This window comes from Haliaeetus leucocephalus, unplaced genomic scaffold, assembly GCF_000737465.1.
Source record: "Haliaeetus leucocephalus isolate CR32 unplaced genomic scaffold, Haliaeetus_leucocephalus-4.0 Scaffold189, whole genome shotgun sequence".
Lineage (NCBI taxonomy): Eukaryota > Metazoa > Chordata > Aves > Accipitriformes > Accipitridae > Haliaeetus > Haliaeetus leucocephalus.
In genome coordinates, this window is record NW_010972625.1 from 726,200 (window position 1) to 741,831 (window position 15,632).

Genomic DNA, 15,632 nt, shown 5'->3' on the forward strand with positions numbered 1-15,632 from the left:
GCCTTGCGCGGGGCGGGGGCTGCTGCCGCCCCCCGAGCATCCCTCCCTCCCTCCGCGCCGCCTCCCTCCCTCCCTCCCTGCCGGCTCTATGGTGTGAGGGCAGCGATGCACAAGCACCACCACTGCTGCAAGTGCCCCGAGTGCTACGAGGTGACGCGGATGGCGGCCCTGCGGCGCATGGAGCCCCCCTCCTACGGCGAGTGGCAGCACGAGCAGTACGGCTACGGCGGCTACGGCTCGCAGACCCTGCCCGCGCCCGGGGGGGCCGCGCCCGCTGCCCGCGGCAAGGCCAAGCTGGGGCCCCCCGCCCGCGACCCCGCCGCGTTGAAGCCGCCGCCGCCGGGGAAGAGCGCGCCCAAGGTGAACGGGAGCGGCCCGGGCTGGTGGCCCGAGTGCACGTGTTCGAGCCGCGACTGGTACGAGCAGGTACGGGCCAGCCCCGGGCAGCGGCTCCCCGGTGCGGGATGGGGTGGGACCGGGCTCGTGGCTGACGGGGGGTAACCCAGGGAGAGCGGCGGGGTCGTGGCAGGGTGCAGCGTCACCCCTGGGGCGTCACGGGCGGCCGGGGCGGACGCTGGCGTTGCTGGGGCTGGACGCCAGCGTCGTTGCGGTTGGCCATCATCGTCGCTCGGGCTGGCCGCCGGCGTCGCTCAGGTTGGCATTGCCGTTGCTCGGGCTGGGTGCCGTGGTCTTGCCCAGGGCAGGAGCTCTGCAGCGGAGCAGCCTCCCCGGGGCCAGCTGGGTCTTGCTCGACACAAGGCAGGCGTCAGGCGTGATGTTTTTCAGACACCCCACCCGAGCTCCTCGCCACTTACGATGCTGTTGCCTGAAGCCCCAGCAGTGTTGAGGGCATCCCATCATACTGTGTTCAGCAGGCGTGGGGCACGCTGCCTGCCGGGCAGCCTCGTGGGCTCGCGGTGCCACTTGCCAGCGTTCCCCAACTGGCACCCACTCTCCCTTGAGTTGTGGTTTCCTTGCTCTGCTGCTATGTCCCTGCTCCCCCAAATTATTACGTAACCCTGCTCTGGTTGCTGGCATGCTGTGTGCATTCTGCCCCATTTCACTGCTTCCATTTCTTCCCACACACATTCATTTTGTTAGTGTTCTCCTCCAGGACCCATTCTCAGGCTGTCTCTCTCTTTCTCCCCTGAATGGAGAGACCAGTCTTGTTTTGAACCCACAAGCCAGCTTAGAAAATGGTTGGATCTGTTTGCAAAGCATTAAAATGGAGGCTAGACCCTGCCTGAAAAACAATTTACCCTGCTTTAGAGAAAGGCATTTCAATTTGCTTCTTCTGCCTCTTTCATTCATTATCTCCAAACCTCACATGATTTCTTATTGATCCTTCTAATTATTATTTCAAGGCACTGTAGCAGGCAGACACATGGGAATCAATGGGAATTCTCTCCTCCTTTCCCCTCGGAAAACACAACCCTCTTCTTCCCTTCCCATTTTTTCTTCATTACTATCTCAGTCTGTGGCTCTGGTTGAAATAATTAGATTCAAAGCTGATACGCTCAGATGATGTTTACAGAAAGGACCCAAAAACCCAGCCACCTTGCTATTAGCCTGGTCCTGCTTTCTGTCTCTTTCTCCGCCACTCTTTGCATCAAAATCAGCCTCGGCTCTCTCTCGCCTGCTGATTCCTGGCAAGCATTCTCCCATCTTTCCTTTGCTATCTCTTTCCTTCCCTGCATTCAGAGCAGCAAGCTCGGGGAGCTGGGTAGGAGCAGGGAATTGAAGCATGTCTGCTCCCTCCTTTCCACTCCTACTTGCATGAAAGGTTCAGCCCAGGGTTCCTGATAAGACGATTGCAAGCAGGCTGGGAAGGAAGCGATGCCAGCTGCATTGCTGCCGTGGCAGGCTGGGCAGGGGAGCCTTTTACGTTTTTTACAACGGTGGAAGAGAAATCATTGTGTCTTTGTGGTGCTGCCATGAAGCCCCAGGGCTTGGGCTGCTCTGAAAGTCCACATTGGGAGTCTCTGCTCAGCCTTAGCCTTTCTGAAGATGGGGGGGGGGGAATCAAAATCTTCTCGCGGCATTGCAAGCAACAGAGGATGCCAGTGTGTGAGGCTACATGAGCATAACGGGGTCCACATGTAGAATATGACATGTGTTGTATGTGCACTGCCTGTATCAGAGCAGGCAGGATTGCTCCGTGGTGTGTAGCAAATGTATGCAATGAGTAAAGCTTTGCATCAAATACTTCAGCAGTGCTCACCTTCTGATCCGAGGGTGCAAAGGGACTGAACCGTCAGGAATCCATGTTCTTCCCAGCCCAGTGGTGGGCAGAGGGACGAAACGTGGTATAATGGAAACAGCTGGGCATGGCTTGTGCCCAGGCAGATGGGTTTGGCTCTGGGAGGCTGGGAGATGGTGGACTTTGAGTAGATTTGGCTGGATGCTGTGGGTGTGAAGCTAGTCTCCTTCACAGGAGCTGAGGAGGCAGCCTCTGTGTCCTCGAGAGCCTCGGCTAGAGGCAGGGCTGCCCCTTTAAATGAGCTCCCTGTCCCTGGAAGCACTTCCAGCAGCAGAGGTGGGAAGGGGTGTGCAGGCCAGGAGGCTTCCCCGGGAAAGCAGGGATCTGTTCACCTCTTGAGGAGCTTCACCACCTCTCATTTAAGCCTTTTTACTCCCCTTGCTGCTTCACACAAGCAAAGGAGAGCGTGCACCACCTGCATGTGCTGGTGTGGCTGCCATGTGTCGATGCTCTGACATCGGAAATGTGCTCACAGCTGTATATGGTGGTGTATGTTCTCTGACATCACACGTACTCGCAGACCCTGTGTGCAGCTCCGTGGCATGTGAGACATGCCCACACGTGCTGCCCGACACATGGCATGGTCCCAACATCAACCTGTACCTCCTCCCAACTGCGGTGCCCTGTCAGTTCTCTTCTCTTGCCTATCCCCTTCTCTAGGACACAAATTAGCTTGCTCAGGCAACGCCAGTAACTGAGAACCCCTAATCCAGACCATAGGGAGGGAGGAAATCTCTGAGCTCTGGGTTTCTCATTTCTTTTTGCTTTGCTTTTCTTCTCCCCTTTGAGATCTCTTCCATTTCTTCTCCCTTATCTATCCATGTTCCCTGTTCGTTAGCGCCCGTTCCCTGCACTTGTTGTCACTTCTGTCCTCCATTGTTCCCATCACTGTTCCTCCGGCTGGCCCTGCGCCCTCCCCATCCCCCATTGCTTGCTGGTGGAGGACTCGAGTCCTCCCCTGCCAGACTGGGGTGAGAGGAGGACTCCCGGCTTTGGGGGAGGAATGGCAGCACGATCCAGGGAAGCATCCCTGATGCGCAGCACTAGAGGAGCAGAGCGCTCAACCCCCTCCTCTCCCCTGCACAGTGACGCCCACGGGCTCTCAGGAGAGGAGTGCTGAGCTGCCTGGCCGTGCCTGAGCCCCTTCTCCAGCGCTGCTCCCTGCGCTGAGGATCCAGCAGCAGCCAGCACCTTTCCCTCCCACGGGGAAAGTCTAGCCCTGTGGCTTAGTTCACCCCGAGGTCCCTGGTGCCAGGCACGGTGGCCAGAGTGGGGCCCCCCATGAGGGTCCCAAGGGTCTCGCCAGTGTTTTCATGTGCATTTGGGGTGGCTGGAGAAGAAGCCCGGGGCAGTGCAGTTCCCAGGTATGTGGTTTGGAAGTGCCCTTCGCCCCTGGGGCTGCCCCACGTTGGCTGGTTCTGCTTGGCCAGAAATGTGTTGTCCTGCTGTCCCCCCTTCCTGTGCCCCCTTTCTCCCTCTTGGGGAGTCAGGAGGATGCAGAGGGGGTTAGACCAGCATCACAATGAGTCCCTGACCACCTGCAAGTGCCCAGAGCATGCTGGGCTTGTGCAGCCCCCCCAGGAGAAGCGTTTCATGGCCAAGCAGGTGGAAGAAGGGGACAGGTCCTCCCTGCCTGTCTTCAGCAGTGAGTATTTCACTGAAGGTGGTGTTTTTCCACGCACAAACATTGCTTGTTATAGTTCCTCCCGTGCACTAGGGAATTACCTGGAGTAGGTGGACACAGGGCAGCATGTCTTGGTGGAAGCACCAGCCTTTGCCGAGCCTTTGGATGCTGCTGGATTTGGGGGTCCTGACTCTTGGGGCATGGGGGGGCAGGGAGGAGGAAAGAGCTTGGGGAGGCCGTGGTGGGTCCAGGCTGGGTTTCTGAGCGACAGGCAGGCATGGCTGGAAGGAAGGAGGGAGAAAGCCAATGGGGCAGGTGGGAAGCCAAACGCGGGTTGCTTCGTGGGAAATGGCTGAAGCCCCAGATGTTCCCTGGGGAGGTGCGAGGGAGGGTGAGAGGAACAGGGTGCCGGGGACACGGAGGCAGTGGAGGTGGTGAGGTTGGCAGGGTGATGTTGCTATGGCTACTCCTGTGCTATTCATAGAAGAAATTAGCTAAATCTTTGCACTGAAAGGTGGAGGAGGAGAGAGGAGGAAGGCGTTCTCTGTGTTTGGAGGGAAGGGGAGAAGCCAAAACAGGAAGGGGGTGAAGTTTTCCTCCTTTCCTCTGTGCCTGTGCTGTGTAGGGGCATTTAGGGGAAGCACCGCTGCCTGACCTGCCCAGTGCTGGCAGGGCGCAGGAGGGCGTGGGCAGAGAGAAGCCACCCCATGGGAAAGCCCCCCCGCAGAGCGTCCACGCAGAGCCCTGTATGGCAGGGCGAGCTCTGCATCATGCCAGGAGCACAGGAGACATCCTTTTAATTAAAGACAGCCAATCTGTGAAAGGTATTTTTGGCAACCTAAATGTAGATACAACTGTAGTGAAACTTGCCCTTTGCGTCTGGCTCTGTCACTGAACACGGTGCTTGTCTGTCCCTGATCTGCTTGGCCCCTGCTCTCCGGTCACTGGTGGCCCCTCTGCCTTCCCTCCACCTCCAGCATCTCTTCCAGCATGTCCTCCTACCAGCCGGAGTCCCGGGAGGGTCTTCCCTCTCCACCATTCCTCATCGCACTCCACGCCCTCGTTGTGAGAGTTTGATTCCCATCCCACAGACCTGTTTGTCACCTCCTCACTCACGATGTGTAAATCTGCCTGTCTGTTCCTAATATATCTCCCTCCATCTGATTTCACCTCTCAGCTTGTTTCTTGGGCATCTCTGTCTGGTGATCCTGCCGTCATCACCCAGTTGAGTTGCTATAACCAGGTGCTGAGCTGCTCTCCTTCCCCCAAACCCAGCCTCACACCCGCCCTCGGCCCCTTGCCCCACAGACCTGGGAAGAAGCCGATGTTTCTGATGGTCTTGACCTTCCTTTCCTACTGCCAGCTGGAACCAGGGCCCAGTTAATGCTTTATAAAGTCATTTCTCCTCCCTGTGCATCTCCTGGGGAAACTTATGCCTTAACACCCAGTTGCTGGGTGAGCCAGTTCCCCTTGCCCACCCTGAGGCATCCCATGTCCTGCTGTCACCCATCCCCTGGACCAGGCTGAGGAGGGTCAGATGTTGTTAGTGCTCCTTCCCAAAACATTTCAAGTTCATTTAGGAGTGGACAGCTGAGGACATTTGTCTCCTTGGTTTCTTTATTCACCTGTAAGACTTTTCCCCCTTCCCTTGAGCATGTGAATTCCTCAGACAGGGGCTGTGCGCTTGTGCTTGCTGACCCTTCCAACACATCCCATTAATATGGTAAGGGATAACATTGGAATTAGAGAGGGGAGTTGAAGGACTGAGCTTAGCTCCTCTCCAGCTGGATTACCAACTGCTGCCTGCCAGCCAGCCCAGATGTGCAGACCGCAGCCCTGGAACTGCACCCTGCTGCTGGTTTTGGGGTGTTGAGCTGCTGGAGGGACCCCAGGAGCAGCACAGGGAGAGGCACTGCAGCTCGTGTCCAAACTGGCCAAAGTAGAGAAGTAGCCGCTGCTGTAAAGGCAGCGTGTGAAGCCACATAGGTGGGAGAGACCCCATCAGCGCAACATGTGTAAGAAGAGGAAAGTACTCACCAAAAATGGGACAATGTGGCCCTGCCACATTGCCGAAGGAGGAGGAGAGCACGTTAGTGGGGCAGCCAGGGCCAAGCACGGGCAGGTTTCAGCAGGGATGTAGCCATGTGCAGGAGTTGGCTCCTCCTGAAGAACCTGGGGGTGGCAGGAAGACCTTCAGCCTCCACCACAGCAGCACTTGCCCTCGCCCCTGCTGGAGGGATGCTCTCAGTGCCCCCATGGCTGCACTTTCCACCTGGCTCTTCCCCCATGATTTTGGGTGTCACATGGCTGGGACCTGTTCTGACCAGTACTGGGGATTCGGTGGGGATCTGCCAGCCGTTGTCAGGGTGTGCTCGAGGTAGGAGGGTCCCATGGGACATTGCATGAGAAGGAAACCCAGGGGATGGCCGTACCAGAGGTCCTGTCTGGATACCCTGGATGTAGAGGTGGGTGGGAGGTGGAAGCAAAGGAGAAGCTGTCATTGTCCCTGGAGGGTTGCCTCATTCGGGTAAGCCCCTCGGCGCTTTGTATGCCATGATGGGAGCAGAGGATCTTCCACTCCTTCTTTAGCTGTGAATGCTCATTTAGAGAGAGGAAGTCATTAAGACTAATCAGGCCGTAATCAGCCACAGACATGGCTATGTGCCCGGTGCCTGCAGTGCACAGGCCCATGCAGGATGCTCTCCGAGGAGACCGTGGTCTCTGGGTCCTGGGAGAGAGCAGGTCCAGCACCAGTCTGCACTGGGACATGAGGAGCTTGGTGTAGTTGGGGCATGGGGGCTCTGCGTGCCATCCCAATCCCCACACGCTGGCAGGAGGGACGGTGCGTCTCTGGCTCGGCATTGCAGCTGTGATTTGGGAATGGGCTTAATGCTTGCTGTAAGGTCGTGCCAGTGCTGCAGGTGCAATGGGCTGTGCTAATGCTCACAGCTGGTTTTAACACATGCAAAGATGGGATGGTACAGGGATCCCTCAAGGGCCCTCATTGCAAATCCAACAATATGCTATGAACATATATCGGCAACTTGGGGATGAAAACTTATAATACAGTGTTTAACAAGTTCAGAATACGTGAATTTGAAATGAAGTTCACAGTTCAGTCTGCAGAAGCTCACTTGGATGGGTCTTGCTGAAGGACTGCTCAGAGGGTGTAATTATTTTTGGGGACACGTTGTGCTTCTGGGCACCCTTGACCAGGCCCTAAATACCCTCTTGTCACCTTTGCATTAACTGGAATTTAGTATGAGGCTCTGTTGATGGATCTTGGTTTGCTTTTGTCCCACAGAAACATGTTTCTTAACACTTTGTAACTTGGTGTGCACTGGAACTTACTGAATAGAAGAAAATAGGATATTTGAATCCCGGGGACCAAAGAAATCTTTATTTTAACACTGTCCATTATTCACTCTTTTTTTTTTTCTCTGTACATATATATTTGTCTGAGAGGGGGGGAAAAAAGCGTGTGAGTCTTTCAGATGATAATAACTCTTCCTGTGAAAAAAGGAATTGAGTCAATTTTATTTGGTACCACCAGGTCAGAGGGAAGCTACCGGAGCCCAGCACCTCTGCAAATTGGGTCACTTATTTTAGTGGGCTGAGCCTGGAACAGGATGTCTAACTTTCAAGTATGAACACACTGGCCTTAATGGTTTCTAAATGGAAACTTAGACTCCACAGAGCTTCTGTTTGGGGAAGCTTTCTTCCTTCTCCACTGAGTGAAGGCTTTTTCCAGTCCCTATTTAAGCTTACTCTTTAAAAAAAAAAGGCACCAAAACAAAGATTAAACCCTCAGTAGCTGCTTGTGTTCACATTACACTTTGGGCACTTCAGCAGCTTTGCCAAAGATCCTTGTGACCAGGGACCTTTCAAATCCTGCGTTCCCTGTTTCCGGATGGCTGTGGTGCTTTGAGCCAGTGCCAAGGCACAGCTGAGGGGCAGGGGCTCTGCCACCGTGGCCCCAGAGCCTGCTCACACCACCAAAAGGGCCCAGTTCTGATGTCTCCCAGAGGCAGCCTGGAGAGGAGGGCTGCTTTTGCCCACGGGCCACCACATTGGCTGGGCGCCAAGCACAGGGGCACGGGCAGTAGCCCTGCCTGGCTAGTCAGGACCGACACGAGGTGTCTGGGCACCTGCAAGCTCCATAGTCCACCCTGGCATCATTTCCTATGTTGTTTATGCCACGTTTTGAGGTGTGCAAAAGGAAGGCATGGGGTCAGGCTCAGCCTGTCGCTCCCCTTCATGCAGGCACACTGTTGGGTGGTGTGTGCCTCCCCCTGCCCAAACAGTGTCAGCCACCAGGTCGCTCTTGCAGTGGGTAAGAAAACATGCAAAGAGAGTTATTTTGTCCAGCCAGTTAAAGGGAAGGGAGACTCATCTCTGGCCATGAAATTCTTCAGCTTCCAGAAGTTTCCAGCCTCAGTTTTCTTTTGCTCCCTTTCCCCATCCCAGCCTGTGGGAGCCCTGAGGAATGCAGCTCTCCCTTGAAACTCTGCAGCCCTCTGATGTTCCCAAGTATCCTCCGCTCTGGCCACCGTGTAAAGTGCCTGTGAAGGCAAAAAGAGGTGAGCGCAGGGAGCTGTGAGAAGGGGACCAGCCTCTGGCAGCAGTGCGATACCTCTCCCCTTGAGAAGGGAAGGGATAGGAAGGCCAAAGCATGGATTTGGTATTAAGCTGTAGGAAAAGCCCTACATCTTGTGGGCCAGCTGGGAGCCAGGCTTCAATCTGGGAAGGGATGTGTCGTGCATCATTTCTTAATGGGAGGTCTGTGAGGTGGCTTCCCTGCACATGGCCAGGTGAAAGCTGAGGGGGTCTGTAGGCGTGCAGGCATCGGGAGTGGGGGCTCAGAGCATCCTGGAGGGACACTGCCAGCACCTCTCTACTCCATGCACCAGCCCTCTGGCAGGGGCAGAGCTGGGGCTCATCCCCTCCCTTGCCTTTGGTGCAGGGAGCCTCAGGAGCAGGTTTCTGTCCTGCCTTGACCTCAAAAGTGCCCACAGGTTGCTGTGGAGGAGCTGTGTCATCTGAGCTGCTTTGGGAGGTGATGTTTTTGGCAGCTATTTGTTGGGATCTGCGTTGGTGCAGGAGGCAGCCCCAGCGCTGGGAAAACCAGTGTCTGTGCGCAGGGCAGGGAAGTCTGGTGTGAAGCAGATGAGCGTGTCGGTGCTTATCAGGGTGAGCGGCGGTGAGCACAGGCTTGCCGTGTGTGCTACGCTGGCAGGACCTGGGCTCATTCCTGTGAAATTAAATCATTGGCTTGGTGCAAACCCACTCCCTGCCCCGTCAGTGGGACCCTGTTGGTGCCCAGGCATCCTGCAGCCGACACCGCTGCCACGGTAGCATTGCACCACTCCTCGGCGTCCCTGAGCTGGTACCTGCATGTTCACAGCTAGCACCCAGCACTGTGGGGTCCTGCCACAGAGCAGCTGCTTTCATAGCTGTAAATGCACAGCTTTCTCCACAGTTTAACACTCTTAAAAAAAAAAAAAAAATCAAAGCAGATGGAGCCAGGCTACAAGCAGCCCACTGTGTCCACCCTATTTAGATGCTTCTGTTGGGCATCTCCCTGCTTGGCCTCTGGCCCTGAGAGCTTTTAAAAGGATGTAAAGACTAAATTTCACTTATTTCCAGAGCCATTTCCTTTTGAGTGTTACTATTATATCTTGGACGGTACAAAGCAAAGGTTATTAAAAGGCAAATTGAATTTTCACTCTGATCCAATCTGGGAAAGTTGCAGAAACAATGGAGTTAAGTTAGTACTTTGCTTCTCATGCGCTAGTCCAGAGTCACAAATAGTCAACCTGTCCTGCGCATCCCTCACTCCATGACACATAGGGCACACTGGCCTCCTGCGGAGACCAGTTCTGTGTGTTAGGCCTGGTATTTGTCAGGTCTGGAGGCTCCTGTTTGAGTCCTGTTGCTAGTTAAGATGCAAGTGGGTTTATATGTGGGCTCAATCCTGTTGCCATTGGCCTGAGATGTCTGCAGCGCATTTATTCTGTCTGGAGGAGGTACCTAATTCCTGACCTCTGTGGGCTGGCCCCCATGCTGACTCTGTGGAAGATGTGGAGCTGTTGCAAAGCTTCAGGAATTCAGCTCTGGAGAGAATATCTTGAACTTTCAGTTCAGAGTCTCCCCACTCAGCTCCCGTGTGCCAGCCTTGAGAGCAGTCCTTGGGGAAAGGCCACAGGGCAAGGCTAGCTAACGAAGCTCAGAAGCAAGCTAACAAACCTCCTCTGTTTGCATTTAATTGCAGCTTTTCTTTTGGTTGGAAGTTTTGGAAAATCGTCATGTTTTGCAATTCCTACCTTTGGCCCAGCAGATGACAACAGAAATGGAGGTGAAGGGTGATACCTATAGATGTCTGGGGCTTGGCTGCCCCCAGGTGACTGTGTTAGTGCCCCTGGGCTGCTGAGGCCAGTCACCCACTAGAAATACAGCCCAAATGGTGGCAGTGCCTCTCAGATGACTGCCCAGAGGTGATATCTAAAGGTGTTTCTGAAAGGCCACATCCTACACCTGAGGTGTGTCTGAGTGCTGCTGGCTGTTTTGCTGCTCCCTGCACATGCTGCAGGGGAATTGCTCCAGGCCGGGGGGGGCTGCGGGCTGTTGGGGAGGAGACGTCCCTCCTGCCCTATGTGCAGACCCGCAGCCTCCTTCTGGCTTTAGCCTCGGAGGCAGTTGCCCCCAGACGGGCTCTAGGCTCTCCTCAGGCCCCTGCAGGGAGCCAGGCCCTCACTGGGGACTGCATGGGGCAGGTTGCTGCCCTCTCCTTTAGCACCTGGGCTGTGGCTGCCACTGGGACCGTCGTGTAGTGCGTGAGCACTGGTGCCCCAACACAGGGGAATGCGAGGCTCTGCTTCTCTCAGCCCCTGTGAGACCAGAGAGCTCTTGAATCCTGACCTTCAAACCTCATCCCCCTTCACCGCTATTTCCTTTGACTCCTGTTGCTGCCCAGATTTTCCCAACAGCTGTCCTCTGCCTCGCTGGCTTTGTGCCTAGATCAATCTCTGCATGTGTGCAGCAACCCCCCTCACTCCCCAAGGTCCTCCTTGAGTCCTACCTTCCCTGCAGCCTCCAGCCGCTGAGCCCAAGGATCTGTGCAGCCCCTTGCGCCTCTGCCTGATGGAGAGAGTTCAGGACACCTCCAGCTCTGCTGGGCTTTGGTGGTCCTGCTGCCATAGGATGAGCACCGTAGGGCTTGGACCTCTTCTCTTTCCATTTGTAAACCCCTCAAGCACAAACAGGGCTTGGTAAATAACAATAGTGTGATGAAGCAGCTTAGATGGAAGAGATCTGACAGCCTCCATTGAATGTGACCTGAATGCACAGCCCTGTTCCTTCTCCTCCATGCATGCAGCAACCCCTTGCTCCTTAGGGCATAAATTACTTACTGTTCCCTATAGAATTGAGGGCATGGTTAATTCACCAGCATGTTTCTGCTGCCCAGCAAAAAATGATGATGTTCTCTCTTCTCCCTTGGCTAGCAGAGGGCTTGGTACATGTACCTGCCTGACAGAGGGAAGCAGAGGCTTTTCATTTTCAGGCCCTCTGCTTATTTCTGAGTCTTAGATCTTGTATGACTCTGCAGTAGAACAGGCAAGGTGCAAATGTTGGAATGTTTGCAAGTGGAAGTCGGAGCTAATGTCCAAACACATTTCTTGTAGTAGCTGGAATAGTTGGCCACAGGAGGCAAGCGGGGATTTCCTGGTCTGAATTCCTCCTGACCATGTGTGACTTTGTTTTAAGCAGCCACTCACATTCGGCATCTCTTGGGTCTCATCTGGAGCCTGAGTGGGAAATTGTGCTCCTAGCAGTATTTTGAGATGTAAAAATCACTAGTGTGGAATGGCTGCGAAGGATGCTCAGTGCGCAGTGAGCAGGCTAGACAAAATATGTCCTTAGGCCTCACCACTGTGTGAGCGAGGCAATGTGATGCGTGATTTGTGGGCTATTAGTAATTCAACAAAGAGACTGCAGTGGGGCTCAGTGGAGGACTCAGGCTGGACCTGCAAAAACCTCTATAACATTATCATACACAGCACTTCTCCCTGGGAGGGATCCAAAGCATCATTTCTGGGGTTGAATTCAAGTCATAAATCATGGGGCACGTGATGGGCTACATTCACTTAGGCTGCCTCTTCTGCATCCTTCCTGGAAACTCATCTAATAACAGCTGGCCTCTGGCACATCAAGGTTCAAACATCCATCGTTTGTTAATTGCTGGCAGTAGAAGTGCTTCTTTTTTGCCTTGAAATGTGGAATCCCTTCCTAGAATTGCACTGGGGACTAATAAAAGCCAGTGCCAGGTTTAATATATGCTATCTCACAAATTATCTGGATTAAATACAAGGGCTGTGTACTGCCAGAGAGGGGATATTCCCAGCTTAACATTGCTTCTGGGCTATGGAGATCCCAAGACACTGGACCTGAAAATTGCAATTCTCTTATGTGGGGGGGAGGGGTTTGGCAGGAGTGCTTGGAAGTGGTCATATTTGCCTGAGCTAGAGAATTAATTGCCATAAAAACTAGGGTTTTGTAACCAATAGTTACAGCTGCAGGAAAGATCAGAAAGCAGCTGAATAAATCAAATTAACTACCTCCTGCTCCATCCATAGGAGAGCAGAACATTTCAGGGCAAGATTTAAACCATAATCCGGTTGACCCCTAACTCTCCCACCTACAAAATGAGGAGAGTGGAAAGTCAAGAAATACGATCAACTGAAACAGGAGATGGTAGGGACTGCCATGCTGGGTTATGAGAGGAGGTTGGTTTCTGTCGGGGGCATATAAACCCAGAGGAGGGCAATGAGGAGGTAGCCTGCTCCTGTGAAGATATCACAGCCTCACAGAGGCCATTGGGCTGTGCAATCCAACCACCCGCGTTACTGGACAGACAGTGGTTCCTGTTAATTGCTGCACCAGCCCACACCTTGACTTGCTTGCTCCTGACCCTGACTGATGTTTCTGATGCCCTAAGGCGGAGCGTTCACCCGTTCACCTCCCCTTGTAGTTCGTGTCTCTTAGCGTTTCCCTGTCTCGCTCTGGCTGTTGTTCTCCACACGAGCCTTGGAACGATGATGCAAATCCCGACTCGCCCCTGACCTTCCAGGTTTTGCGCCACTCGCTGCCACGTGCGGGCGAGGAACGTCGGCCTTGTAATTAATCTGAAATTTCTCACTCTTTGCCGCTTCTCCCTCACGCTCCCGCTCAGAGACAAACGCCTTCCCCGGGTGCCTTGCCCCAGCAGCCGCGCCCGCAGGGGTTGCTCCCGGGGGCAGGGGCTGCGCTGCGCGCTCCGCGGGGCACCGCGCCTTCAGGAGGTTGCGGCGCTGGACAGCTCCGGCGCGGCGGGACCCCGCGGGCGGCGTTCGGGGCCCCCGGCCGCCCCCGGCCCTTCGGCCACCGGCGCTGCAGCTTCTCCCGGGAGAGCCTCCCTCCCTTTAGGGCCTCGTCCTGCCTGCGCTTGCCCTCTGCGTGTGTGTCCCTCCTACCGTGTGCAACGAGGTAATGGGCAGAAGGCAGTCCAGGAGGGGGGGCACCCGGAGAGAGGTTTAGGGGGGGCCCTGCAAGAGAGGGGGGATACTTGTGGTGGTGCGGGGGATAAGCTGAGGCTGCCGAGCAGAGGGTTTACCCCAGGGGTAACGAGGATGAGGGATCAAACGCTGCCACCTCCCCCGGGGCGTGGTGGCCCCATGCTCAGGAGGGGCAGCAGCAGCTACTGGAGTGTGCCTGAAGGCCTCAGGGCTGGCCTGCTGGCAATATATCCCTCCTTCTATTTCCTAACCCCTCAGTAATGCGAATTGCAAGTAAATTTTGGTGCTGGTGGAATTCTGGCCCGAGGCTGGGAGAGTTTCCGCCTTCCCTGTCTCCTTCCCAGTAGCTGAGGCCATGGGGTGTTTGGGACACACCAGGCCTGAGGAGGGGACCAATGCCAAGAGCCATGCTGTGGCCCTGCTCCTGTCCTAGGGCTGTTGTGCACCTGGAGGAGGGACAAAAGCAGAGCCCTTCCCGAATTACTCTCTTCTGCCTGGCCCCGAGGGTCTGTGGTGGCATAGCCAGGGGAGAGACAGTGCACCACGAAGGGCTGGGTTCATTGCTTAACTTGGTGACATCCCACTTTTGTCTCCTCACAGGCCAACCCTGCTCCCATTATCGTGAACACAGACTCGCTGGAACAAGGGCTCTCTGTAAGTCTCCTGGTTTTGTTTTGCTTCCTTTGAACAAGTGGTGCATTTTCCCTGCCTGGCAGCGCAGGAGAGGCTCCTCCAGCCCAAGAAGGTCCCTGGTGAGGTGGCAGAGGAGCCCGATTCCTGTGCCATGTCCCCACAGCACATCTCGCCCCCAAACCTCACTGGGGCTGGGTGATGCCGAACAGAGCCAAGGCTAGCAGCAAGTGATGGTGGGGACTCCAGCACAGGAAGGGTACAAGGCAGGAGGCACTCAGAGGGGCACACTGTGGGGTAAGCAGGCATCAGAGGAGCAGGGGAGCTGGGCTGTCTGCGTTCAGCATTACCAACACAGCCATTTCCTCAGTGTCCCATGCAGAGTGGCTGTGAGGCTCTGCTGGGGCATCCCTTACCTTCCTGCGCTGCCTCAGCCCCCTTTGGCAGCCGTGGCCCCTCAGGAGGGAGGCAGGGCTCTCCAGGCGCTTGCTGGCATTGCACCTGCTGGTCCTCAGGGCAGCAGGACCCATCAGATGCTGCTCCTCTCCCAGTGAAGGCTGCCAGCAGCTGAGCAGTGCTTGGTAACTGTGTTTGCAGCCACAGTGCATTTGGCACTCTTGGTGTAGTATAAAGCTAATCCTCCTTGGTTTGTTGCAGAGGGGGTTTGCGCACGGCTGCATCCCTTCCCAGAACATTTGCAAATCATTCCTGCTGGGGGGGATGGACGGAGCAGGGTGGCCAGCGTTGATTTCTGCAGCACTGGCTCTGTGCTTGTGGGGTGCTCCCCTTTTTTTCCCCCAAAGGGAGCTCAGTTGACAGCTTGCCAGGGCTGGGTGCTTTGCACCTGGTTTTCTTCTGATGCAGCAAATTTCAGCTGCCTTACACATTAATGAAGTGGCACCAGGACTCAGAGGTGGGGTTGGTTTGTCTTTGGAGTCATGGTGGAGGGCTGCAGGTGACTTCTGGTGGTTGAACCATCCTTAGATCTCAGCCCACAGCCTGTGGTGGGGTCAGTGTGCATCAGAGCTGTGCTGGGCTGGTTGAGCAGAGCTATGAAAAGGAAGGGAAGACCAGCTGAGACCTCTGCCACCCTGGCTGTACGGTTTAATGATGCCTTGGGTGCTGAACCAAAGCAACCTGGCACTGGGGAGGAAGGCGGTGGTGCCTCTCTGTGTGGTGGTCCTGGGTCCAGCAGCCTTGTATGAACGTGGCAGAAGACAGTTGCTGTCCCCAAAGGTTTCCTTCTCCAAATGCATGGCATGGCAGGGTGTTTGTGGGGTTGGAGGCTTCTCGCAGTGTGCTGGGCACCCCAGCTGCAAGGCAGTGCCATGTTGCAGCCTGCTCTCTGCACTCACCTGCCTGGTGCCGTTCTACAGGGAACTGGAAAAAGGGCGATGTCTCCTGGAAGGGAAGGACACACCGCAAAGTTGGACTGAGGCAAGTGAGGGGTGTGCTGTGGGCAGGGCAGGGAGGTATTCCTGGATAGAAAGTCTGCTTTCACATCTGTTTTGTACCCTCCCTCCCTTGGAGGAACACTGCCTGCTCACCATTGCAGCCACCAGCGCCA

At 55.3% G+C, this 15,632-nt stretch overlaps 1 protein-coding gene across 3 annotated transcripts in view; it reads left to right on the top strand.

Moving 5' to 3' along the window:
• Nucleotides 1–105: 105 nt before the first annotated feature.
• The window catches only part of DLG3 (discs, large homolog 3 (Drosophila)), a 52,178-nt gene continuing 36,651 nt past the window's right edge, over nt 106–15,632 (top strand). For 2 of the 3 annotated variants that reach the window (XM_010565279.1, XM_010565280.1), the window contains exon 1: nt 106–426. In XM_010565279.1, the coding sequence (XP_010563581.1) occupies nt 106–426 (321 nt within the window). Of the gene's footprint in view, nt 427–14,035; nt 14,090–15,632 lie in introns of all 3 variants that reach the window. The other variant, XM_010565278.1, reaches the window with a different exon arrangement.